The 24,862-nt window shown below is 36.2% G+C and overlaps 10 protein-coding genes across 10 annotated transcripts; 7 read left to right on the top strand and 3 right to left on the bottom strand.

The window, feature by feature from the left end:
* The first annotated feature begins 256 nt into the window (after positions 1-256).
* LOC17874815 (UDP-glycosyltransferase 76E1) lies at positions 257-1,845 on the top strand. The gene is made up of 2 exons (XM_006280390.2): positions 257-799; positions 880-1,845. The coding sequence occupies exons 1-2, from the start codon at positions 322-324 to the stop codon at positions 1,761-1,763; spliced, it is 1,362 nt and encodes a 453-aa protein (XP_006280452.1). The 5' UTR covers positions 257-321; the 3' UTR covers positions 1,764-1,845.
* A 1,343-nt stretch (positions 1,846-3,188) lies between these two features.
* LOC17875942 (transcription factor BOA) lies at positions 3,189-4,548 on the bottom strand. The gene has a single exon (XM_006280840.2). It carries the CDS (start codon positions 4,278-4,280, stop codon positions 3,408-3,410), a length of 873 nt encoding a protein of 290 aa, XP_006280902.1. The 5' UTR covers positions 4,281-4,548; the 3' UTR covers positions 3,189-3,407.
* A 244-nt stretch (positions 4,549-4,792) lies between these two features.
* Positions 4,793-6,163, top strand: LOC17875288 (protein SENSITIVITY TO RED LIGHT REDUCED 1). Its single transcript, XM_006280875.2, has 2 exons — positions 4,793-4,947; positions 5,056-6,163. The coding sequence occupies exon 2, from the start codon at positions 5,174-5,176 to the stop codon at positions 6,005-6,007; it is 834 nt and encodes a 277-aa protein (XP_006280937.1). The 5' UTR covers positions 4,793-4,947; positions 5,056-5,173; the 3' UTR covers positions 6,008-6,163.
* Positions 6,164-6,791: 628 nt separating this feature from the next.
* On the top strand, positions 6,792-8,415 carry LOC17875611 (1-aminocyclopropane-1-carboxylate oxidase homolog 12). The gene is made up of 3 exons (XM_006279757.2): positions 6,792-7,407; positions 7,561-7,882; positions 7,984-8,415. Exons 1-3 carry the CDS (start codon positions 6,887-6,889, stop codon positions 8,233-8,235), a joined length of 1,095 nt encoding a protein of 364 aa, XP_006279819.1. The 5' UTR covers positions 6,792-6,886; the 3' UTR covers positions 8,236-8,415.
* Positions 8,416-8,640: 225 nt separating this feature from the next.
* On the top strand, positions 8,641-10,217 carry LOC17874980 (1-aminocyclopropane-1-carboxylate oxidase homolog 11). The gene is made up of 3 exons (XM_006281961.2): positions 8,641-9,255; positions 9,356-9,677; positions 9,766-10,217. Exons 1-3 carry the CDS (start codon positions 8,729-8,731, stop codon positions 10,015-10,017), a joined length of 1,101 nt encoding a protein of 366 aa, XP_006282023.1. The 5' UTR covers positions 8,641-8,728; the 3' UTR covers positions 10,018-10,217.
* Positions 10,218-11,354: 1,137 nt separating this feature from the next.
* On the top strand, positions 11,355-12,988 carry LOC17876806 (zinc transporter 2). The gene is made up of 2 exons (XM_006282220.2): positions 11,355-12,060; positions 12,413-12,988. Exons 1-2 carry the CDS (start codon positions 11,406-11,408, stop codon positions 12,802-12,804), a joined length of 1,047 nt encoding a protein of 348 aa, XP_006282282.1. The 5' UTR covers positions 11,355-11,405; the 3' UTR covers positions 12,805-12,988.
* A 692-nt stretch (positions 12,989-13,680) lies between these two features.
* On the bottom strand, positions 13,681-14,447 carry LOC17876998. Its single transcript, XM_006281205.2, has one exon. It carries the CDS (start codon positions 14,220-14,222, stop codon positions 13,776-13,778), a length of 447 nt encoding a protein of 148 aa, XP_006281267.1. The 5' UTR covers positions 14,223-14,447; the 3' UTR covers positions 13,681-13,775.
* Positions 14,448-16,928: 2,481 nt separating this feature from the next.
* On the bottom strand, positions 16,929-18,367 carry LOC17874738. Its single transcript, XM_006280520.2, has one exon. The coding sequence runs from the start codon at positions 18,260-18,262 to the stop codon at positions 17,066-17,068; it is 1,197 nt and encodes a 398-aa protein (XP_006280582.1). The 5' UTR covers positions 18,263-18,367; the 3' UTR covers positions 16,929-17,065.
* A 1,119-nt stretch (positions 18,368-19,486) lies between these two features.
* On the top strand, positions 19,487-21,175 carry LOC17877148 (suppressor of disruption of TFIIS). Its single transcript, XM_006281790.2, has 7 exons — positions 19,487-19,577; positions 19,680-19,745; positions 19,910-20,007; positions 20,141-20,266; positions 20,360-20,587; positions 20,714-20,779; positions 20,917-21,175. Exons 1-7 carry the CDS (start codon positions 19,529-19,531, stop codon positions 21,082-21,084), a joined length of 801 nt encoding a protein of 266 aa, XP_006281852.1. The 5' UTR covers positions 19,487-19,528; the 3' UTR covers positions 21,085-21,175.
* A 1,547-nt stretch (positions 21,176-22,722) lies between these two features.
* LOC17876972 (suppressor of disruption of TFIIS) lies at positions 22,723-24,410 on the top strand. The gene is made up of 7 exons (XM_006281561.2): positions 22,723-22,792; positions 22,899-22,964; positions 23,070-23,167; positions 23,330-23,455; positions 23,624-23,851; positions 23,965-24,030; positions 24,158-24,410. Exons 1-7 carry the CDS (start codon positions 22,741-22,743, stop codon positions 24,323-24,325), a joined length of 804 nt encoding a protein of 267 aa, XP_006281623.1. The 5' UTR covers positions 22,723-22,740; the 3' UTR covers positions 24,326-24,410.
* The last annotated feature ends 452 nt before the right edge of the window (positions 24,411-24,862 follow it).

Here is a 24,862-nt window from a genome sequence, read left to right as displayed (position 1 = left end):
GAAGGTTACCAAAATTGTCATTTCTATCTTCGGTGTTCTTTGTCCATTTTGTTAACTCCACGTGCTTGTATTCTGATTTGCTTCTCCCTTTCACACATTGCTGAGAGCTTTCCCCAGCCTCAGAATTTAGTCCACTTAGGGATATAAATCTGATGGCGATGAGACCAATGTAACGGTTAACACATATCATATCCTTCACGTGCCTATAAAGATCACATCATAGCTGGTGTAACGCATTTAAGCACACTTATGTTTCTTTGACCTTTTTCCTTCATACATTGAGAAAGCAAAAAAGAGGGAGAGAACAAAGAGAGATAAACAATGGGAGAAGTACGAGAGAAGAGAAGGATAGTGTTGGTTCCAGTTCCAGCTCAAGGTCATGTAACTCCTATTATGCAACTTGGGAAAGCTCTTTACTCCAAAGGATTCTCAATCACTGTGGTTCTCACACAGTATAACCGAGTTAGCTCTTCCAAAGAATTCTCTGATTTTCATTTCCTCACCATCCCCGGCAGCTTAACTGAGTCTGATCTCAAAAACCTAGGACCATTCAGGTTTTTAGTCAAGCTCAATCAAATCTGTGAGGCAAGCTTCAAGCAGTGTATATGTCAGCTATTGGAGGAACAAGGTGATGATATTGCCTGTGTCGTCTACGATGAGTACATGTACTTCTCTCAAACTGCAGTTAAGGAGTTTCAACTTCCCAGTGTCCTCTTCAGCACGACAAGTGCTACTGCTTTTGTCTGTCGCTCTGTTTTGGCTAGTGTCAACGCAGAGACGTTCTTGACCGACATGAAAGGTACGCTAGATCTTTTTGTAGCTTGTTACCTCAAAATTCCCATTCATATAAACCAATCCAGCATGCTGTTTACTTTGTAGATCCTGAAGTGTCAGACAAGGTGTTTCCAGGGTTGGATCCTCTAAGGTACAAGGACCTACCAACTTCAGCATTTGGGCCGTTAGAGAGTATTCTCAAGGTTTACAGTGAGACTGTCAACATTCGAACAGCTTCCGCTGTTATCATCAACTCAACGAACTGTCTAGAGAGCTCTTCCTTGGCATGGTTGCAAAAAGAGCTACAAGTTCCGGTGTATCCTATAGGCCCACTTCACATTGCAGCTGCAGCGCCTTCTAGTTTGCTAGAAGAGGACAGGAGTTGCATTGAGTGGTTGAACAAGCAGAAATTAGGCTCAGTGATTTACATAAGCTTGGGAAGCTTGGCTCTAATGGAAACCAAAGACGTTTTGGAGATGGCTTGGGGATTAAGTAACAGCAACCAACCTTTCTTATGGGTGATCAGACCTGGTTCTATTCCTGCCTCGGAGTGGATAGAGTCCTTACCAGAGGAATTCAGTAGGTTGGTTTCAGAAAGAGGTTATATAGTGAAATGGGCACCACAGATGGAAGTTCTTAGACATCCAGCAGTAGGAGCGTTTTGGAGTCACTGTGGATGGAACTCGACGCTAGAGAGCATCGGGGAAGGAGTTCCAATGATCTGTAGGCCTTATACAGGCGATCAGAAAGTCAATGCAAGGTACTTAGAGAGAGTATGGAGAATTGGGGTTCAATTAGAGGGAGAGCTGGGTAAAGGAACTGTGGAGAGAGCTGTAGAGAGGTTGATTCTGGATGAAGAAGGAGCAGAAATGAGGAAGAGAGCCATTGACTTGAAAGAGAAGCTTGAAGCCTCTGTCAGAAGTGGAGGTTCCTCATGCAGCTCATTAGAAAACTTTGTTAATTCCTTGAAAATGAAGAATTCTATGTAGTCTCTTTTCAAAGTCAAGACTGTATCAGAAAAGATTTGTTTTAGTATTATGAAATGAAATGTCTTTCAACTGATAAATAATAGTTTCTGCATTCGGAGTCAAGCATTTCTCTAGGTGACGACCTTGCCGCTTCTCTATTACAGTTACTGAATGCAAGTTCAGTCACTTTCAGTTTCTTCAAATATTTTCACTTTGTCGACTGAGTCCAGTCGAGCCAGTTTGGTTTCTGCTCAAGATCAGCAAAGAGTCACGTTTCAAGAACTGTTAGAGTGTGTTGTTCTATCTTCAAGATCATGTTCTCTGCCAAAAAGCTGATCTGATCTTGCTAATTGTGGAAGAATGGGAGATTTTGAAGAGAAGTCCTCTCAGCATCAATTCTCAGCGAGGAATGGAGGCTCTTCAATCTTCATACAACTTGCGTGAGTAACTTCCAAACAGGAAAATTGCATAACCAAAATATATAGTTCTTCCTATTACTAAAAAACAGAAGGTTACAAAAAAAGCCTCCATTGAAGAAACAAATTTGTCAGACGAAGCAGCAGTGAGTGTATGGGTGAGTGATTCTATATCAATCAACTTGGATTCAATTGATAGAAGCAATCTACGCTGAATCAATCCAATGATTCTTGATGCTTTCAAAAACGGACACGAGTGACCCACATCAAAAGTGAATATAAAGATAATGTTAGAATATGGTGTGACCAGAAACATCCACTGAATGAAGCATGCAGATCAGTCAAAAAAAAGTTATCTTCTAAGTTCTAATGGAGACTCCATATTGGTCACCGAAATATTCTATGGATTTTCTCATGACACTTTATTTATTTAGGCACATATGAAAATGAAAATTACTAAAAGAGTACTAACTCATTGTGGGCAAAGAGGAAAAGGAAAAAAACAAAACATTAGCGTATTGTTGAAATGTCACTTTCTTCCTTATGGTTAGGAGTTATTGGTGTGTGACCTTCCAACACAATCAAAAGATATTTTTCTTAAGAAAGAGAAAAAGTATTGATAGAAAGAAGAAAAAAAAAAAACATGAGACTCTCATTTGTTGCTATATTCATTATCCAAACACAGGAAACAATGAACAAACTGAGAAGATGTCTTGAATTTAACAAGACTACAAGTGTGAGAAGTCATGAGAAGTATTTACCTCATAAAAATGGAGATCAAGAACTTGCAAAGATGAGTTAAATTAATACATAGTCAATCGAACGAGATTTTATCTTAAAGAACATATAACAAAAACTTCTAGGATTTAGACCAAAACACTAACTTGTGGAGGAACCATCAAAAGTCATAGATAACACTATCCTAGTAATCATCAAAGAATATGAATCAGTGATTTCTAGGTACATATCTGTTTATGAGCTACCCAAGAGCTAACAGCAAATCTCGGTTACATTCAGTGTCAGATTCTGATGAGTGTGTGTTAAACATCAAATCTGGTTTGTAATTAGGATATTAAATTACCTTAAGCAACAAAGGGCACAATAGCCAACAGCTTATTATGAACAGAGGTTATAAACAATCCTCAAATAGTGTAAAAGTTCTAAAGTATACTTAAGATAAACAGGACGAACACAAAGCTCACCTATCTGTCCTTGTCTGTAGAGTAAATTACAGACCTTTAGGATCCATTTACTTGTCATTCACGTTACCACCACCAACAGAAGGAGAGTTCACCATGGTTCCAAACCTATTCTGCTGCATCATCATATATTGGTTTGATTCATTTCCATGGTTACGAAGCTGATGATATTGTCCTTGCATACCCATGTGATTCCCATAGACTGGCATCTGAATCATCGAAGTAACCCCCAATTTCCCATTACTTCCTCCGCCGTCTTGAAAGCTCTGTGGAGGCACCGGCGTTGAAGAGAAGAGCTGATCCGACGAATACGGTCCTTCTTCCGTTGTCAATCCTTGAACCCGTTTAAGGTAAAGCCTATACTTCTGCAAATGAGACGCGACGTTCTCACGACTAAGTCCTTCAACGTTCATCAGCTGCATAATTGTCTTGGGCACTGCGGATTTGATCCCTAAGTGAGCCACAACGTCAACGAATCTCTTGTGAAGCTGCGGCGTCCACACTAAACGCGGTCGTTTCAATGTCTTCCCAGACGCATGATCTTCAGTTCCGGAATCACCTTCCTCCTCCGCCATGGAATCAACCGCAGCCTCACCTCCATCTGATTTCTTCTGTTTCTTCGGATCTGATCCAGGGCTACTCGATCCAACTCGATCCACGACCTCCTCCGCCGAATAACCATTGGCACTGCTGCTTCGCAACGAAGAGATCGTGATCTGCGACGCGCGATTGACGTCGTGAACCGTACGGCTCCGTTCTGGGATTATGCTAAAAGCTAACGCCAAAATCGAAGGGACTAGAGATTGAGACAACGGAGTCAAATCATCACCGTCGGGTAATCCAATCTCCCATTCCGGAACCCTATCCTGTTCTTCGCCGCCGGCGTCGTCACCGTAATCGCTCATCCTAACTTCCTTCCCCATTTTCCACACTCTCTTCGTTTTCAGAAATTTCTTCACGGGTTTCAAATCAACACGATCCTATTGAAGCTCAACTACAACGACATGTGAAACTTCGGATCAGAGATCGGAAAGAAGACCGGAAAATTCGCAGAGCCTAGTTTTTTCCAATTCGATTTTTCCCTTTTTTGGAAAAGGTGAAGAAAAAAGTGCAATATCGACTCCGAGTCACTGCCTACGTGGACGAGTAACAAGTTAGCTAGATATTTTGATCTTCTCATCATCACCGTCTACACGCTCTATTAAACTAACACGTGTACTTATCCATACATAAACGAAATCCATCAGCCGTTGGATTGGTAGTTTTAGATATGTATACTGACATCTAAAGATCAATCTAACGGCATCTAACTGATGATATGAGTTCATTAAAAAAGCAAATTAACTCCTGCCTTTTATTGGACTATATCTAGGCCCATTATATTTTTCGCTAGCCCAATACCTGTGTTCCAAATCTTCGCGTACAAGAACATCTCTTTCCAGATCGCCGCGCGACTCGGCAGCACTCTGAACTCAAATCACAATGTCTCACTGAGTGCACTCGGTAGCCTTCACATTCGAAGCGTTATCTGCTTCATCTGTATCGCAAGCGAGCTTCTTCGATCTCCGTCCTGTGTTTTCGTCACTACTCGTAAGTTTAATTTCTAAGGTTTTTGTCGATTCAAAGTAGATAGACCAGAATCAAACAAAGAGATTGATAATTAGGTTTATGAATCGAAACTTTGTTGTTGATGTTTAGGGGGTATAACCAGTTTCTGGAATCGTTGCATTGAGTAGAAGCCCTAATTTTGGGGGCGTGTGTAGTGGTCTAAATGAGTAATTAGACAAGAAGAACCAGTTTTCTTATCCAAGCTTCAATGGAAGTAAGTGTTAAAACCCCAAGTAGTGATGGTGAGTGGACAGTGGTCTTACCTAGTAAAGGAAGACAAGGAAGAAGACGCAAACCGAAACCTAAGGTTCATCAAGAAGAAGAACAACAACCATGGAAATCAGATGATCTTGAAGTTGATCCGCAGAGGCAAGCAAGACTAAAGCAGAAGATGGAAATCTCTATGAAGAAAATCGAAACCTCGGAGTTTTACACAGCATTCTTAGAGCAGCTCAAGTCTCCTGAGGTTTCAGACCAGATTCGCCTCGTGTTAGGCACTGATACACAGCTTCAGATGGTGATGTACGGTATAGGCAGCATCGAGTCTTATGAATCTCCGAGGTTTCAGCTGAGCATTGCAATTTTGTTGAAGAGAGAATTTGATTGGGTTGGTGATAGCATAGAAGTGTTTGATCCAGTTCTCTCTGCAACCGAATCTAGTTACCTAGAATCTTTGGGATGCACTGTCCTATCTGTGAACGAGCAAGCTCGAAGGGAAGCTTTAAAGCCTACTCTATTCTTTATGCCACACTGTGAGGCCAATTTATACTGCAACCTATTGGAAGCAAATTGGAGAACGGACCGATTGTGTAGAATCGCATTGTTTGGGAACAGCTTTCAGATGTATGAGGAGCAAGTTTCGTTTGACCCAGAAGTCATCTCTGCCACCAAACGAATCATAGCTGCACAAAGAATCACAAGCGAGTTTGCAATTGAGACAGTATCAGAGGATTACTTTGCAGCATTCCATGATTCAAGTTGGCATTTTTTCAGTTCTGGTATAGATTCAGAGCTGCCATTGTTCGTTTCAGAGGAATTTTAGATCCTTGTTTGTAATACTCTTTGATTTCACCTGTGTACCATTAGTTCCTCTGCATAATTTTTGCCATCAAAGATTCAAATTGAGGGGGCAAACCAAATTGAAGTTGTTTCAATGCAGGTCAATATAATTCAGGTCATACTTGCAAGCCTCCGTTCATTTCTCTGTCAGTCAGTTGGATTTGTTTCACACTATTCCATGGAAAAATGAATATGTTATCGCACAAACTAACATGTTATACTCTACTGTTGTGCCTAGCAATTGAGTAACAAACACTTAAGTGTATTCAGCTAAAAGTTGATAGTTTCATATGACTTAAATGATAAATCCATTTCTAGGTAGAGATGTGGCAGTCGAAAACACTCAAAATCCTCTCCTCAGCACTCCAATCCAGGACTACATCTATATGCATAATTTGAAGTAACTAGCTTACTATAAATGGTTTGTACAAACTAGGCAACTAGCCTCGAAATGGATTTAAGTAAAATAATCAAAATATGATATTGATACCAAAAAGCGTAACAAGAAATGAAAATGTAATACCTTTCGGCTTTGGTCTTAATTGAATAACATAATTGTCTATTATGAGATTATGATATAGAGCCATGAATGTTTTTAAAACAAAAACAAAAAGAAAAAAAAGTGGATAACGTTTAGAAGAAAATTTCAACTACAATAAGTGAATCAGTATAAGAAACAAAAGACAACTAGATACAGTCAGAGATCCTCAAAAGAAAAAATGGACATTATTAATTAATTGGTCCTATACATAAAAAGGGACAAACTCTACTATCCATTCTCGACCTTTGTTTCTTTATCTTCATTTCTCCGTTTCATTCATATAGCAGAAATAAACCTTAGGAAGACCGGAAGAACAAAACCATGGTGACCAAAAACTCAATCGAATTCGAACGTTACATAGAGCGCAAAGCTTTTGACGAGACAAAAGAAGGTGTAAAAGGGATCGTTGACGCTAAAATAACCCAAGTCCCTCGTATCTTCCACCACCCTCAAGATACCTTAACCGACAAGAAACCCTCTGTTTCAGACCTAGAGATCCCTGTCATCGACTTTGCAAGCGTCCACGTAGACACAGCGTCACGTGAAGCCGTCGTAGAGAAAGTCAGATCCGCAGCGGAGAATTGGGGATTCTTCCAAGTGCTCAATCATGGTGTTCCTTTAAACGTGCTTGAAGAGATCCAAGACGCAGTTCGTAGGTTTCACGAGGATGATCCTGAGGTCAAGAAATTATACTTCTCACGTGATCCCACCAAGAACAAATTTATTTACAATAGTAATTTCGATCTATACAGTTCTTCGTCGTCTGTTAACTGGAGAGATTCTATCGAATGTTACATAGCTCCAGATCCTCCGGCCCCTGAGGAGCTCCCTGATACTTGCAGGTAATGAGAACATATTACTTCTTTAACTGAAGGATAACAAACCATATAAATTTTGAGCTAGCTAGACAAATTAGATCATACTAATTGGTTTTTAGAGATGGAAACTCATGATTCCTTAAGTAATTGATATCTAACATTGTTTTGTTGACTCAGGGATGCTATGTTGGAATACTCAAAGCATGTGCTGAGTTTAGGTGGTTTGCTCTTTGAGCTTTTCTCAGAAGCACTAGGTTTGAAATCTGAGACCCTCAAGTGCATGGATTGCCTGAAAACTTTGCTTATGATCTGTCATTATTACCCACCTTGTCCACAACCAGACCTAACTTTAGGGATAAGTAAACACTCAGACAACTCCTTCCTCACGGTTCTTCTTCAAGACAACATCGGCGGTCTTCAAATTCTTCATCAAGACTCTTGGGTCGATGTCTCTCCCCTCCCCGGAGCTCTCGTCATCAACATCGGAGATTTCTTACAGGTACAGTAAAATTATTGTAAAAAAATAAAAAAATACAAATACTTTAAGATTAAGTGTCTTTTGTTTATATTCTTACGTTGGATTTGATATTGATATTGCAGCTTATAACGAACGATAAGTTTGTAAGTGTGGAGCATAGAGTTCTTGCAAATAGAAAAGGACCAAGGATTTCAGTAGCTAGCTTTTTCAGCTCAAGTATACGTCCAAATTCAAGAGTTTATGGACCGATGAAAGAGCTTGTGTCGGAAGAAAACCCTCCAAAGTACAGAGACACAACCATAATAGACTACTCCAAAGGATTCTTTGAGACAGGTCTTGATGGAACATCGCATCTCTCTAATTTGAGGATATGATAAAATATAAACGACAGGTTTGTATTTTTTTACAACTTTCTTTGGTTCAGTTACTCTATTTCTCTAGCTTTGCAATAACTAAATCAATGTATCAAAACTTAGAAAGAAGCGTGTGTGTCTATCAATGTATGTGTGTATGTTAAGCTACTCTTTCTACATACAAATCTATCTTTTGATGTAGTGGTCAAAAAAAGACACTCAATTTCAGCACTAAAATTTATTAAAGTAGAATCAAGGGCTATCTATATGAGTAATTGAAAAACTAATCTAGTCCGTATAATAAAACAAAAAGTACCGAAGAAACAAATTCAATTACGACAACTTATTATAGTCAGAGTGAGAGAGAGATAAGAGTGAAAGAGACAACATTAATATCAATATGTAATCATCATTGATGACGATTCATTAGTTCCGGTCAAAATACACAACTCCTAAATCGTCCTCTTTAATCTTCATTTTGCTTTTTCCTTAGAAAGAAGCAAGAAACAGTAAAATGGCTAAAAACTCTATCGAGTTCGATTGTTACACTGAGCGCAAAGCTTTCGACGAGACAAAAGAAGGTGTAAAGGGGCTCATCGACGCTAAAATCACTGAGATCCCTCGCATTTTCCACATCCCTAAAGATACCTTACCGGAAAAGAAACCCTCTGCCTCTGTTGCAGACCTAGCGATCCCTACCATCGACTTTGCAAGCATCGGTGTGGACGCAGCGTCACGTGAAATCGTCGTAGAGAAAGTTAAATATGCGGTGGAGAATTGGGGATTCTTCCAGGTGATTAACCATGGTGTTCCTTTAGACGTTCTTGAAGATATTAAAGATGCAGTTCGTAGGTTTCACGAGGAAGAAGATCATGCCGTCAAGAAATCATATTACTCTCTTGATTTCACCAAGAACAAATTTGCATACAGTAGCAATTTTGATCTCTATAGTTCTTCACCGTCTCTAACTTGGAGAGATTCTATCTCTTGCTACATGGCTCCTGATCCTCCCACTCCTGAGGAGCTCCCAGAGACTTGCAGGTAACGTAAACATACTAACTTCAACTTCAGCCAATGGCAAAATTGAATAGTCAAGACTTTTTTGAGAGTGATTAGTTCTATAAGTATTGAATTATTTCAGGGATGCTATGATTGAATACTCAAAGCATGTGCTGAGTTTAGGCGATTTGCTCTTTGAGCTTCTCTCAGAAGCACTAGGTTTGAAATATGAGATCCTTAAGAGCATGGACTGCTTGAAGAGTTTGCTTCTGATCTGCCATTATTACCCACCTTGTCCACAACCTGACCTAACTTTAGGGATAAGTAAACACTCGGACAACTCCTTCCTCACGGTTCTTCTTCAAGACAACATCGGAGGTCTTCAAATTCTTCATCAAGACTCTTGGGTCGATGTCTCTCCCCTTCCTGGAGCTCTCGTTGTCAACATTGGAGATTTCTTGCAGGTAAAGCAACAATCTGAAAGAAAACAGATACCGTATGATATTAAAATCAAACATGTTTTGCTAATACATATCAAGTTTTATTTTGAAGTTGATAACAAACGATAAGTTTATAAGTGTGGAGCATAGGGTGCTTGCGAATACACGAGGACCAAGGATTTCAGTAGCAAGCTTTTTCAGCTCAAGTATACGTGAAAACTCAACAGTTTATGGACCGATGAAAGAGCTTGTATCTGAAGACAACCCTCCAAAATACAGAAACACAACCTTAAGAGAATACTCAGAAGGATACTTTAAGAAAGGTCTTGATGGAACATCGCATCTGTTAAATTTCAGGATATGAAACTCATGACATTTAAAATAAAAATTAAAAGCATATTGTCTTATTTGCTTGTAAGATATTCATATCATATATGGATTGTTGTGTTTCTTACATCAGCTACTCTGTTCTTGGCTCTGCAACAGTTAGTCAATTCAATGTACCGAAAATAAGAAGAAGTAATCTGTTTATAATGTGACTATGTGTAATTAAGCTACTTTGTATCTGGATCTTTCTTAGCCGTAACCCATATATATAATATAGGTATAAGAGTATCAGTAAATGTTTTACATTCGTTTTGATATAATGGTTCAAAGTTATTACCTCTTCAATTTAAAAGGTTTTTGCCAAAAATCTTTATATAAATGGATAATCCTGTCAATATTAAAAGTTGTATATCAAGTCTACACTTAATTAATCAATATGGATGTAGCTGTCATTATGCTGATCAGATTCGTCATGCCGTCCATCACCACCTGATTATTTGAATGTATACAACATTTTTGAAATATGATTAGATAATCAGACTTCACAGGACGGGCACGGTCTCTATATTTCTTTAGTTTTCTTTTTCAATTTCTTATGCAAGATATGAATTAGACCAAAACTTATAGATCTTAGTTCGACCTAAAATCTTCTGTTTTCTATAAAGTATATGATTGGTCTACGTACATGGTGATGATTAGATGCAAATATGATTCGTTAAACTATTAACATTTTTGAATAAGTAAAATAGATTAGTTGTTTAAAAAAAAAACCGTGACTATATATAAAGAATCATGCACTAGTTAAAATGGAGATATGATTGACATATAAGTGTACCGTGGTACTAATTAAAAGTGTAGTAAGTAACTAGATTGACATATATATATATCAAGTGCTCAGCTCTACAATAATTACTGGTATTGTTGATCAGTTGAAACTTTGTTCGTCTTCGGTTTCATTTTTTGGCATCATCAACAAATCACAAATGGTCCGGTCTGAAAACGATGTATGTCATCTCTATAAACCTCTTGGCTCTAGACAATGTAGCAACTAAACAAAACAAGAGAAGAAACAAATTATCATTTTAATATTACTTTGTTTTCGTCAACGCTGATACTAATTAGGGAGATGATTGTATTGTATCAGCCTATCCAGTGCGGGGCGTTTCACAAGGAACCAGCTCTTTGGTCGCCGGCGATTTAGCTATTAAGTTATTACATTATAATATGTACATTTTGTAGTACAACTTCCGAATGACTTTACCGTTGTACTTTGTCAGAGCAAATCCCCAACAATAAAAGTCAACACTGTACTACAAACACCTACAATATAAAACATGAACTAAATATGTATGTTCCATGAAAGTGAAAAAAGAGCACAAAACAAACAAACAATAATTGAAATAAAAGAAGAACAAATAACTAAAAATGGCTTTGTGTTCCAATAAAACCCTAAAGTCAACTCTCTTCTTCTTCTCTGTTCTCTTCCTCTGTTTCTCCTTCATCCTTGCTCACGGCGGCATAGACGACGGGGACGAAGAAGAGCAGACTAACCAACCACCTCCGGCAACCGGAACAACCACCGCCGTGAATCTCCGATCGAGGAGCTTGGTGCTTGTGAAGATCTACTGTATTCTAATACTCTTCTTTAGCACATTCTTAGCCGGGATTTCACCTTACTTTTACCGATGGAACGAGTCTTTTCTCCTCCTCGGGACTCAATTCTCCGGTGGTATATTCCTCGCGACCGCTCTAATCCATTTCCTCAGCGACGCCAACGAGACTTTTAGAGGATTGAAACACAAAGAGTATCCTTACGCCTTCATGTTAGCAGCCGCTGGATATTGCCTTACAATGCTCGCAGACGTGGCCGTTTCGTTTGTTGCGGTTAACCACCACGGCCGAGGAGCTGGCGCCGTAGAGTCTAGGGTGGGTGATGACGTGACAGTGAAAGAGGAAGGCCATCATGGTGTTGATGTGAATCAAGTGCTTATACGGACGAGTGGATTTGGAGACACAGCTTTGCTCATTTTTGCACTTTGTTTTCACTCCATCTTCGAGGGAATTGCCATTGGTCTCTCAGGTAAACTCTCAATGAAATAACCTTAATTGTCGCTAAGTAACCATGTAGCTAAACTATGTACGTCAATCATTCATATTTTATGTGACTTTTGATTTTAGTAACCTAGCTAGTCATTAGGTTTTGGTCCATGGTTGAATTATGGTAAACCTCTTATTCAAAGTGTAAATCATTCTGAGTATTGTATGCAAAATACTAGTTCTAAGGTACTACATACGTATAATCTAGCTAGATATTACGAAATATACGACAGACATAAATTGATATAATGTTGGACCTAATTCATGATGTGTATATAAATATAATTGTGAGACATTATTCTTTAATAACCTTCTCTTATGAATATTTTGGTCAGTGACTAAAAGCGACGCTTGGAGAAACCTATGGACAATATCATTGCACAAGGTCTTCGCAGCCGTAGCAATGGGAATAGCTCTCCTCAAGCTAATCCCCAAACGACCATTCTTCCTTACTGTTCTCTACTCCTTCGCCTTTGGGATATCGAGTCCCATAGGCGTAGGGATTGGCATTGCCATCAACGCCACTAGCCAGGGAGCAGCTGGTGACTGGACCTATGCGATATCTATGAGCCTTGCGTGCGGAGTTTTCGTGTATGTAGCGGTTAACCATCTCATCTCAAAGGGATACAAGCCTCGTGAGAAATGTTACTTCGACAAGCCAATCTACAAGTTTCTTGCTGTCTTCCTCGGCGTTGCTTTGCTCTCTTTTGTTATGATTTGGGATTAATTTTGTTGGTGATACTTTAGTTTTTCGTTGATTAGTTTTTCTTTCTTTCACTTGTCTTTGTTCAAGAATCAAGATATTGTTTTCCTATCATCAACGTTTATGGAAAGTAACAATTCAATGTAAATTATTGTAAAACAGAAATTATAAGCAAATGTGATGACTAATGAGCCACCATTACAGATTATATTCGGCCTATGTCAAGCCCAACAATACGACTGAAAGCAACAAGAAAAAGTACAAAAAAAAAACAATGGGGTTTAAATTGCAAATAGTTATATCAATTTTACGAAACAAAGGATAGTACTAATAATTTTTACTTAATCAGTAATAATGGACCGACATATATAAATGCGAACGGTGGACCTGAAACACCGGACACTTGGTACAGTTTTGTTTATGTCTTTTAACTTCCCAATGTTTCAGAAAGGAATCTCTCTAACTTCAATACGAACTATGCAACCAATTCAATCAAGAGGAAAAAAAAATATAGAGCGTGAAATAAATTCCATGACATTTGTATTACATTACATCATGAGTCAATGGAACAAAAATGACTAAAAAATAAACACTTCCATTTTGATGTGACAATTTTATAGCGGTTAAGTAGAGATGTTTAAAACCCTTAAATGTAGTATTTTAGATGTTTTGACACAATTAAATAACAAAACAAAATCGTAAACACTCTTTCATTTGAAGCTTTTTTCTGACATAATAGATTTTATTTTCAATATATTGTAGCAAGAAATTTGCTTTTTATTGTTTCTTTTTGTTTAGAAGTATAAAACAACACTCTCTGTAATATTATAACATACATTTCATTAAAATGGAAAGAGTGTATCTTTAATACAATAATTTTTTTCAAAAAATTTAACGGAACGGTAAAGAATGAAAGGGAAAAAATCGAGTAAAATCTGTAAAAATATTTAACCTAATCTTTTGTTTCTTCTTCACATCTTCTATAACAATCGATCTCAGGCATGTTTGTGCCAACAAAGGAGCATTGAAACGCAGCGTTTCATGATGTAAAACCGGGACTTGTGCTCCTTGGCAATATTACGACACTTTCGGGTCACGGAAGCTCCTTTCTGAGACAAGCTCCGAGGGATGGAACACTTTGAAGCGGAAGAAGTCATAGAAGATGTGTCAGCTTGGCATTTGGTTGAACCGCTTCTAGACAGAAACGGAGATTTCGAAGGAGCAGGTTTTGCAGAGAAGCTTCGTCTAAAGATGGGCTCTGATGATGAAGAGTAGGAAGTGGGTTTAGTTGAGAAACTTCGTGTGAAGATAGGTTTCGAAGAAGAAGAGGAAGAACAAGTTTTAGTTGAGAAGCTTCTTGTGAAAACATGTTTTGAAGAGAAATGAGTGGTTTCGAAGATGGGATCTTTCTTGGAAACTTTCCACAACTTTTCATCATCCATGAATCAATCAAGAGTGGCTTCGTTTGATCCAAGTCAATGTATAAATGTACATCAATGTGTAATAAGTGTATCTCTCTCTGTGTGTGTTCGATGTTTGAGTTGAAGACGGAGCAAAAGATATATTAGAGAGCTTGGAATGAGATAGGTCAAACTTCTAAGGCAGTTCTTGTAATATTCACACACGTATCTATAGAGATTGTCCAAAGAAATAATACTTGTCTTAAATCGATGAAAAATTAATTATTATTTGTGGTGGTGTTATTCAGTAGTATTTTATAAAAAAAAATATTTAAAAAAACAGACAGTTGTAAAAGTTAATGTAGTATATAAAATTTGGAATTATGTTTTCAAACGTAATACTTGAAAAGTGACAAAACAATTCATCATAGTAAATAATATTTTCACAATCCAAAAACAAAGATATGAGTTTTTTTTTTCTTTCCAATATGAATATGATCGTTAATTAGTTTTCAAAAGTAACATGGGATAAGCATAGTATCAAGAGATTCTGGTTTAATCGGGCTACATTTTCATATTAAAAGTATTAGAAGTACACAAGCTTATTTAACTATATGGTATCGACGTCATTACTTAGAAACTCTGTCATCGTTAATTACTTATTCGAAAAGCTTACAAAAATACCGGATTAAAAATATTATCAAGAGTTGGGACCATTAGTGTACGATTACCCAAAGAAAAGTCGTAAAACAAATAGCATTAGTGAAATTTGAATTTTACTTTCACAATATTCCATTGCACGATTTGACCACCCAATTTATGTAAACTTTGAAAAACTAATATACTCTTTATCACAAAAACTTTCAAAATATTTCTTATTTCGAGTTTCTTTATAAATTATAATACACTAATTTCTCCCCTAACCTATATTTTTTGTTTGTAAGAAATATTGCGCCCCGAGATTCATATGATCCATGTGAAAAAAATGTTTTTATTTTTTCTTGATCAGGTCAAAGAAACTACACAATAAAGCTTGGGACCAAAGGCAAAGAATTGACCCCAAAAAAAAGAAAAACACTTATGGACCATTTTCACATGTGACCATGTGAGTTCCCCACAAGCGTAGCCACAAGAGACTTCTCACTTCTGAGTTCTCACTATACACATTCAACTTTGAACCTTATCAGTATTTTTAAATGCACGGTTGTTATAATCTTGTTTGGGTTTTTAAAGCATGTGTGGGGGATCCTTTGAAAGGTCCACATGTGAATGGTTTCTGCCAATAACTAAAGCAAGATGGAAACACCATAAACTAAAAGATATTTCACAACATGTGCATGATCAAGAAATTGTCAAGTCATAAACAAGAAAAGAGACTTTTTTTACCTTCTGTTTTTTTGTGTGTGTCCTTGTAGGATCTCCAAGACATCTTCAACCTTCTTCACTAGAGAATGAACAAAGAAACTGACAATAGTAGCCATGTATTTGCTGATGCAGCATCATCAAGATTCCCACTCGAAAAGGAACCCTTTTCTTCAGATCAAGGGGTGAAAACAAAGGGAACCACATCTCTTGTGAATCTTAATGGTGCTGCATCTGCGACTACTGGCTGATAAACATTCACCAAAGGCTATACCTTTCCTAATTCATCGAGAGAACCCAGCTATATCAACCGCAGAAAAGATCCTTATCGGTTTCGAGCTCTAAAGCTGGGAACTTCTTTGGTTTTAACCAACAAATGAAAAAGCAAAGAGGAAAGCAAGAGAATTCAGAGAGCAGATGAATCAGTAAGATGATTTTGGTGAGAAGCAATTGAGAGAGATAGGTACATGAATGAATATATACACTCATATGAAGAAAGCTAGTTGGTCGATGTAAAATCACTTGGAAAGGGACAGAAGTAGCATCGAGATCTCTAATTGACTTTTGAATAAAGAGAGAGATCGCATCAATATAACACAATCCCACTTCACTATACAAGTGTCAGGAACAGAAGCCAAAGCTAAAGAGTTTTCAATATGACATATCTGATATCTCCAGATTTCAAGTGTTTTATACACAAACCTCAAAACCTTTTTTCTCCAAAGTACCATGAAGAAGCCAATTAAAGAAACATTTCCAGGTGGAGTTTGATAATGGGTTGCAAATGCAAAGGACGATAAAATAAAGTTTTATCAGGATACAAGAATTTTATTAAACTAAACATGATTGATTAGTGTGGAACAAGTGGGATTAGGAAAATTATTAGATTAGAAATGTCACTTTATTTAGACTAATCATGATTAAGATTGTTCCTTGTGCGGTTTCTTACGTGTAAAGGCGAAAACACTCAGAAAACAGGCAGCTTTAGTTTTTAACTGGAGGTGTTCATAAACTTTTAAGTCAGGGAATCAGTTTTAGATCAGGAGATTCACAAAATTAGGGTCACATGTACCCAATTAAATGGAACAAGAAAAGAAAACGGATGCAGCAAATCACGGTTAATGATGCAACAGCAAAACTGGATCACCACAAAAGGACAGAAGATAAGGCACTAACACTATAAAGCACTCAATCAAAATATGTGTTAGTAAATCACTCAACACTCATAAGCTACAGCTACAAGCAATCAAGATGATGTGAAGTTTGGTTTTCATAAGAGCCAATCAATTTCCAGATCTAACCCAAAGTTTTAAACTTTAAACTAATATTACTAGTTAATAATACTAATTAGAAATATCTTGAAATAGAAATTAAGAGAACCATGAATAGCATATAAGCATATCCCTTTCACAAGCCTAATATTCCATTAAAAAAATAATAAAATCCAACTCATCTTCATTCATACATCTTTGACTGATAGATACCAGATAATTAGACACAATACAGTTCCTCTAAAGCTAGCACTAGTAAACAAAAGGAATGAACTTGTGCCTAACCTTATTAGCATAATCCGAATAGCTTTGCCCGAAATTCTCCACCATCAATTCCTCCTCCAGCTTTGCCTTCTTGTTATAGTAAACCAAAGAAACCGCTAAAAGAAACAACAGACTCAAAGGCGCACGCAGAGCAGTGCAGTATGTAGCGAAAAGAAGCACCGTAGAGGCATATATCGGATGCCTGACCCATCTATAAGGACCAAATTGCACAACAGCTGTTGGAACAACAACCTTTTCAGAATATCTAGCAAGATATAGCGTTGAATCATAATGCATAAGCATTGTAATCACAATCAGAATCCATATCCCTACATTGGCCCAACCACCTGGTAGACGGTGCAGCTCAGGGCCTTCAAAAGCCGCAAGCCAGTGTCCAACCATGATGCCAACACCAAACAAAATCCGAGACCATAAAGGCGTGTTCACATCCCATTTGGGATCATGGGTGCGAGCATAGTAATCTCCATAAAGCCTTTTTCTGACACTTACATTGAAGAAGAAGAAGTAATGATACGCCAAGAAGAACACATAAGGCCAGCCTTCAAGATAACCATTGAAAAAAGCAGGAGGCACAAGTGTAAGCCATGTGAAGAGTGAACTCACAATACCAAGCTGCTCAAAGGCATTGGCTTCTCCAAGCCAGTGCTTACGGAAACAGTAAATCCCGTAACCCGCAAGTCCCACAGCGATAAACCAAGGCCAGAACAGCCATGTCCAGCTGAAATACATCCAGAAGAAAGGGTCGAGAGCCAAATTCACGATCTTTTTAGCAGCCACAGCCAAAACCGATAGAAAAAGAGTTAACTTCGCTACATCAATTGGCTTCACTTTCAACTCCCGAACTTTCTCCGCCAGTGAACGAAACGAGAAGAATCGGAATTGGCTAAGGAAAGGGTTATCGGAATCGGAAACAGTGGAGCTAGAAATCGAGCATCTGGGCGAAACCCATGAACCTTTTCTCAGTGGGAAAGAAGCACCTTTCCAGCTAGATGGACTCTTAATAGCTTCAAAACTTGGGAGTAACGGAGAGTTTCTGGAATCAGCAGCACGAATCGAATTGCACATAAGGTGTTTGTTCAAATGCCCGAACGAAAACTTTCGGTTCTGTTCCAACGGCGTCGTAGCTCGAGGAACAACCTTCGAGCAGAGAAGTAGAGCTTCCATGGCGAATAGAATTCAAAACAAAAAAGAACCAACAGATACAAAGACAAATATTCAGAACATATATTTCAGCTTCATACTTGCTTCGAAAAACTAGAAAGCAGATAATCTTCCTACACAGAGAGAAAGTGAACTAATTTTTACTTCAGTGTTCGATAAATTAAATTGGGCCTATAGGCGAAGAGAAACTGGCCCAGTATGAAAAATAGTTTAAGGTCTTAAAAAAAAGGTAATGGGCTTGGGGGCAAAACTGTAAAGAAGTGAGGAAGGTTCTCTAAATTGGCTCAGCTAAAATGTGTTGAATATGACGCCGGCGGGGTCTTTGGCAGTTGAAAACCGACCGGTCGCACATGGCGCCATTTAATGAAAGTGGGTCTTAACTCTTAAATATGTTAATTACTTAAACTTTATGACACATATTAATTAACACAAAGTGTTGGCAAAAAATAAAGATACATATTATTTACATTTGTGACTTTTTATATCAGAATAGCCAAAAAATTAAAATGATGTTCTTTTTTTTTAATATGTTAAAATGAGAGGTATACTGAATGATTTAAACAGTAGTTTACATTTCCGCATATTCGAGTTTCCTATGTATAATACACTATGTGTTTTGAACCCTTTTGTGCTTTATAAAGTCGTCTCAATATGTTCCATTATTGTTTAAGACCAAAATATTTAAACAAAAATAAGACCAATTCGGAGTCTTTAACCCTTTTTTTTTTAGTACTATTGAGGAGTAATAGTAAAAGAAATTAGGTCTTTTTATTTAATATCACACGGTCAAGAATAATATCTCACGCAAGTCTTTTCTTATTTTTTAGTTTCTATATCAAAATGGGTGACATGATCAAGAGAAGGATATGCAAATTAAATTATTGACGCGTGGACTTTATAATGCCTTATTCCTATATAGAATAATACAAACCCTATATATATATTTTTCATATGCTTTCTTGAATTGCACATCAACGAGAATCATGAGAAACCATTTTTATAAGCATAAAATATTATCTTTTTGACAACGATACCATTCTCTTCTATATATATAAACTCGATTAAGCAAAGACGATATAAATATTTACTCGTCGTCGTCTATAGAATTTAATTAATAATACGCCATTTTTAATGACTTTAGGATCACACGCTGCATATTAAAGACGCTGCTGCATTCTCTTTTTTCTTCATCAAATATTTTTCTCTTCTTCGTTTCCCTCACGTCTATTATCATTAGAACCAATCAAATTTGCAGTTGTTTCTGAAAAAATGGAATTTGTGAACTCCTCTCCACCAAGATATGAATGTCTCCTCTTTGGTAAGAAGTTTCGTACTTTGATTCGTTTAAATTTCAAGAAAATGGAAGCAAATTACAGTTTTTTATTTGATCTATCTCTCGATGTTTGTTTCCAATATATAGATTTGGATGATACACTTTACCCTTTCAGCTCTCGTTTATCAGACGCATGCACCAACAACATTATAGGTATGCGCCTACCCCTTTTCATCAATATATATATACATATATATATATATATATATATATATATATATATATTGTGATTAGTTCTTTGATACAACGTTTAACATATCTTAATTATGAAGAGGGGGAAAAAAATCCTTAAATCCACTAAATTACATTTTGTGTAGAATTCATGATTCAAAAGCTTGGAATAGATGAAGAGGGAGTAGTTGAACTAAATGATATTCTTTATAAGAAACATGGAACTACAATGGCTGGCCTTAAGGTAAAATTATCTTCCTTGATCATAAATATATATATGTTGGTCAATGGATAGAGAGATGTAGACACAATACACAATAAGTGCCTATAGGTTAACCCGATATATAATAGTATAAAAAATCGTTATATTTCTACAGGCGATAGGTTATGAATTCGACAATGACGAGTACCACAGCTATGTTCATGGGAGATTACCTTATGAGAACCTTAAACCGGACCCGGTTCTGAGAAATCTCCTCATTACTCTACCTTTCCGGAAATTGGTATTGTTTTCTTTTGCTTAATTTCAACTTTTAGTTACTTACTTATGTTATTATATTCATAATTAAGGGATTTTTATTTATTTATGGTTTAAGGTGTTCTCAAATGGAGATGATGCTCATGTGAAGAAGGCTCTGAAAAGACTCGGCATCGAAGATTGTTTTGAGAGAATTATAAGTTTCGAGACCTTAAACCCTAAGACCGACGATGCTGAGCTTTCTTGCGTCATAGGCCATCTTCCCGAGAATCCGGTTATCTGTAAACCTACCGAGATTGCTTTTGAGAAAGCATTCGACATTGCACAGCTCAATCCTCACAAAACCGTAAGTTTCAAAAACTAACAACTAAATACATACTTAGACTTCTCTTTTTGGGGTTAGATTTTCTTAATCGATAGTTTAATCTCTTAATTAACGTTATCTTGTTTTTTTTTTTTTTTTTTATTGTAGTTGTTCTTCGACGATAGTATCCGGAACATCCAAACCGGAAAATCCGTTGGTCTCCATACAGTCTTGGTAAGAACCGGTTAACCAAGACCTAAACAAATTTTTTAAGAAGTTAGAAGATTTAGTGGAAAATTCATGTGTGTTTCACACTTTCACCTATAAAAGTTACCAAGTCATGAAAAATATCAATTTGAAATTATTCTCAGGTTGGTAAATCAGAAAAAGTGGAAGGAAGTGATTACGCGTTAGAAAGCATTCACAACATGAAAGAGGCATTTCCGGAGTTGTGGTCGGAATCAAACATCAACAACAAAGCATCTGAAAGAATTGTTTACGCTGCACAGATCTCAATTGAAACTACTATTCAAGCTTAAAACTTTACATGTGCTCCCTTCCTGCTCAGGATATAATTTCCATATTTAATAATTGTTTCAATAAAATATATATATATCCATGCACCTTGTATTGTACGTTGATATATTATATATGTAAGTTTGTACTTATATATAGTTTATAAGTTTAATTACCATCTTTTGTAGATTATACGTATCATCATCAGTTGATTATTCGCTTAACAACTATTAAAGAAAAAACTAAATGCCACGTGAAAAACAATGGTCGATGTAGACGTGAGTAATTGCTTTCTCTCCTGATTTGACGATAGCATGAACATGGATCCCACGGTTAATCAAATTAATCATCCATTTATAATATACTATATAGTTGCGACTTCCGACTACATATCTTGAAACTTCTACTACTTGAAAGAAAAAAAGAAAAAAAAATTAAACAAAAGATCTCTAGAAAGATTATATAATTCATCGACTAAAATGATTTACATTCATAGCGAGACATATATGATTCACCTTAATTTAATATGGCCAAACTTGGAGGATCCGTATTATGCGGAATAAAATTATATATATGAACGTACGTTGTCATATTTCAATGTTTTTGGTTTTGTTTTTGTTAGTCATATTTCAATGTTATCATGAGAGTTTTCTTTTTTTAAAGATTTGCAAATCGAATACGTACGTCCTTATATATATATCTGTATGAGTAAATGGGACTTCTTCAAATTAAATCGTACACCATATAACTCAACGAAGATGAATTTGATGTTTTAAGATATATAATCATAAAACCATCCTCTGTAATTCGCCATTAATAAAACAATCAGATGAAATTGAACCTCAAAAGTGAAGAGAGATGATAATATTTCCAAGAACTGCAAGAATAAATTATAGATCGTGAAAAATTAGAGGCGGTATACAACAGAAAATAAAAAAAAAAATCTTACACCATATTTAGAAGATAGACTCTGTGCAAAAATAGGCTCTCTTGATTTGCATTGATTGTGAAAAATGTAGAATGTGGTCATGTGGGTTTTCTAAACATATATATACGAGTTTTTTTTTTTTTTTTTTTTTTTTTTTTTGCTAAAAATATATATACGAGTTAAAATCAATATTAATGGTGAGTGTACTTATTTTGACAAGAACAGGGATGATGTCGTCGTCGTTGTCGTCCCACTCTATTGATTTCTCGATTAATATGGAAAACGTGACAATGTCATGGTCAAGCTAACGAATCATATACTAGTTTATTATGAGAAGTAGAATTGTTTTAACGATAAATGTTTAAGTCTTTATCTTTTCTTTAGAAAAAAAAAACTCTATACTATTAATAAAGTACTATTCGAACCAAATTCGAACGCTGTTATTGACTTTTGTTTTTTCACGTAGCTTTTAACGCGCATTAGCTTTGTTTCCTACTTTCTTATATAAACACATACCTGCGTTACATCTTTGCTTCATCAAATATTTTCCCTTAATCACACCATTTCTCTCAAAATCTTTTAATCTCTCTAGCTCTTTTAATACCCCACAAGCACTAATTACGGGTAAATAATGTCTCCTCTTTCTTTTCATTTTTTACTGCAAAGAGAATTATATTTTCAAATATTCTTTCTTTTGAGTTTTCACTTCTATGTTTTTGAATCTGCAGATTTGCTAGTTTGGAAGAGAAATATGGAATTTGTGACTAACTCCTCAACACCAAGATATGAATGTCTTGTCTTTGGTAAGAAGTGATGTTTAATTAGTTAAATCAAATTTAAGAAAATGGAAGCATATCAAAAACAGTATTCATGTATCTCTCTATATATTGTTTGTTTCCGATATAATAGATTTGGACGATACTCTTTATCCTTTAAGCTCTGGTCTATCAGAAGCATGCGCCAACAACATTATAGGTAACTAACTATATATCCTTTTTAGTACTTATTTTGTTATTTCAACACGTTTATTAAGGAGAAAAAAATCACCCGGAAATTTATGAACCGTCCTTAATTTGGCAGAATTCATGGTTCAAAAGCTTGGAATAGAGGAAGACAGAGTTGTTGAACTAAACCAACTTCTCTATAAAAAATATGGAACTTCTATGGCTGGCCTTAAGGTATACACATTTTGTTGATCAAACCAGAAAAAAAATGATTAATAATGTTTTACTAGAAACATATGTATAATATTTGATATTCACATAATTCTCAGTACGTACAAAGAAAACATTTGGTTTATGGTAAAACAATATATTATAATTATATGATTACGAATGCAGGCTATAGGTTATGAATTCGACAATGACGAGTACCACAGCTATGTTCATGGGAGATTACCCTATGAGAACCTTAAACCGGACCCGGTTCTGAGAAATCTTCTTCTTACCCTACCATTTCGAAAATTGGTATGTACTGGTTTACTTATCTTTTTTTTAATAGCTTATATAATTTCAGTATAATTATATATATAATTATATATATATATATAATTATATATATATATATATATATATATATATCCTTGTATGTAGGCTATTAATAAAATTTTGGTTTATTTATTTATTATTGTTAAGGTGTTCTCAAATGGAGACGATGCTCATGTGAAGAAGGCTTTAAAAAGACTCGGCATTGAAGATTGTTTTGAAAAAATCATAAGTTTTGAGACCTTAAACCCTAAGACCAACGATGCTGAGGTTTCTTGCGTCGCAGGTCATCTTCCAGAGAATCCGGTTATCTGTAAACCAACAGAGATTGCTTTCGAGAAAGCCTTCGACATTGCACAGCTCAATCCTCACAAAACCGTAAGATCTTTGATGACTAATAAAATTAGACATTAGTTTCATACTAGATTTTCTTAAACCAATACTATAATCTCATAATTAATCAATTCGAACTGTCTTTCTTCTACGTACAGTTGTTCTTCGACGACAGTATCCGGAACATCCAAACCGGAAAACTCATGGGTCTCCGTACAATCTTGGTAAGATCTGATTAACATGTTACAGCCAAATCAGTATTAGCTAGAACCGATATATTACGTAGATATTTATCAAAACTCATCATAATGTAACATTTATAAGACACTAAACGAGAAATATTAATTTCAGGTTGGTAAATCAGAAAAAGTGGAAGGAAGCGATTACGCGTTAGAAAGCATTCACAACATGAAAGAAGCATTACCGGAGCTATGGTCGGAATCAAACAACAATAACACGAAATCTGAAAGAATCAATTACGTCGCACAGATCTCGATTGCAACTTCTGTTGAAGCTTGATATCTACATATCACATGTTTTACTCAATCTCTGTGAAGATCATATTTACATATCATATAGTAGTAATATTACCATATAGATAGTAGTACACACCGTTTCTTGTTGCCTGCAACGGTGGATAAAGAGAGTAGTGACATACATTACATATATTTGTTATCTCTGTTCTGAATAAAACATTATTATTCTTTTGGTTTTAGAAGTCAAAAACATATCGCACAAGTCACAAGTGTATTCCATAAAACCACCATGTGTTACCAAAAAAAAAAAAATGTGTATTCCATAAAACAAAAGAGAAAAGGTCTAAACTAAACTTTAGATTAGACTATAGTCTATAACCATACATAAATTTAAGAAACGTAAAGAGTTCACGCTAATACTTCAGATGCTTAATAAAGTTATTGGATGGAAAAACTTCAGATGGACCGGAGTGGTACAAAAGCAATGAACTAAACCGAGCCGAATATATTGGAAGGTCTACTAAATTAAGGCGCACGATACATGTTGAGGAAAGTGTTTTGGTCGGCTCTCATAAAGATA

The sequence above is a fragment of the Capsella rubella genome, unplaced genomic scaffold (assembly GCF_000375325.1).
Source record: "Capsella rubella cultivar Monte Gargano unplaced genomic scaffold, Caprub1_0 scaffold_8, whole genome shotgun sequence".
NCBI lineage: Eukaryota > Viridiplantae > Streptophyta > Magnoliopsida > Brassicales > Brassicaceae > Capsella > Capsella rubella.
This window is presented reverse-complemented; position numbering and strand designations above follow the sequence as displayed.

Coding starts and splice junctions, on each gene's coding strand:
- LOC17876972 (XM_006281561.2), top strand. CDS start 22,741: ATGGAATTTGTGACTAACTCCTCAACACCAAGATATGAATGTCTTGTC. Junction 22,965..23,069: donor ATGCGCCAACAACATTATAG/GTAACTAACTAT, acceptor TTAATTTGGCAG/AATTCATGGTTCAAAAGCTT. Junction 23,168..23,329: donor CTTCTATGGCTGGCCTTAAG/GTATACACATTT, acceptor TTACGAATGCAG/GCTATAGGTTATGAATTCGA.
- LOC17875611 (XM_006279757.2), top strand. CDS start 6,887: ATGGTGACCAAAAACTCAATCGAATTCGAACGTTACATAGAGCGCAAA. Junction 7,408..7,560: donor GAGCTCCCTGATACTTGCAG/GTAATGAGAACA, acceptor TTGTTGACTCAG/GGATGCTATGTTGGAATACT. Junction 7,883..7,983: donor ACATCGGAGATTTCTTACAG/GTACAGTAAAAT, acceptor TTGATATTGCAG/CTTATAACGAACGATAAGTT.
- LOC17874980 (XM_006281961.2), top strand. CDS start 8,729: ATGGCTAAAAACTCTATCGAGTTCGATTGTTACACTGAGCGCAAAGCT. Junction 9,256..9,355: donor GAGCTCCCAGAGACTTGCAG/GTAACGTAAACA, acceptor GAATTATTTCAG/GGATGCTATGATTGAATACT. Junction 9,678..9,765: donor ACATTGGAGATTTCTTGCAG/GTAAAGCAACAA, acceptor TTTATTTTGAAG/TTGATAACAAACGATAAGTT.
- LOC17877148 (XM_006281790.2), top strand. CDS start 19,529: ATGGAATTTGTGAACTCCTCTCCACCAAGATATGAATGTCTCCTCTTT. Junction 19,578..19,679: donor ATATGAATGTCTCCTCTTTG/GTAAGAAGTTTC, acceptor TCCAATATATAG/ATTTGGATGATACACTTTAC. Junction 20,588..20,713: donor AGCTCAATCCTCACAAAACC/GTAAGTTTCAAA, acceptor TTTTTATTGTAG/TTGTTCTTCGACGATAGTAT.
- LOC17876806 (XM_006282220.2), top strand. CDS start 11,406: ATGGCTTTGTGTTCCAATAAAACCCTAAAGTCAACTCTCTTCTTCTTC. Junction 12,061..12,412: donor AATTGCCATTGGTCTCTCAG/GTAAACTCTCAA, acceptor TATTTTGGTCAG/TGACTAAAAGCGACGCTTGG.
- LOC17876998 (XM_006281205.2), bottom strand. CDS start 14,222: ATGGATGATGAAAAGTTGTGGAAAGTTTCCAAGAAAGATCCCATCTTC.
- LOC17875288 (XM_006280875.2), top strand. CDS start 5,174: ATGGAAGTAAGTGTTAAAACCCCAAGTAGTGATGGTGAGTGGACAGTG.
- LOC17874738 (XM_006280520.2), bottom strand. CDS start 18,262: ATGGAAGCTCTACTTCTCTGCTCGAAGGTTGTTCCTCGAGCTACGACG.
- LOC17874815 (XM_006280390.2), top strand. CDS start 322: ATGGGAGAAGTACGAGAGAAGAGAAGGATAGTGTTGGTTCCAGTTCCA. Junction 800..879: donor GTTCTTGACCGACATGAAAG/GTACGCTAGATC, acceptor TTTACTTTGTAG/ATCCTGAAGTGTCAGACAAG.
- LOC17875942 (XM_006280840.2), bottom strand. CDS start 4,280: ATGGGGAAGGAAGTTAGGATGAGCGATTACGGTGACGACGCCGGCGGC.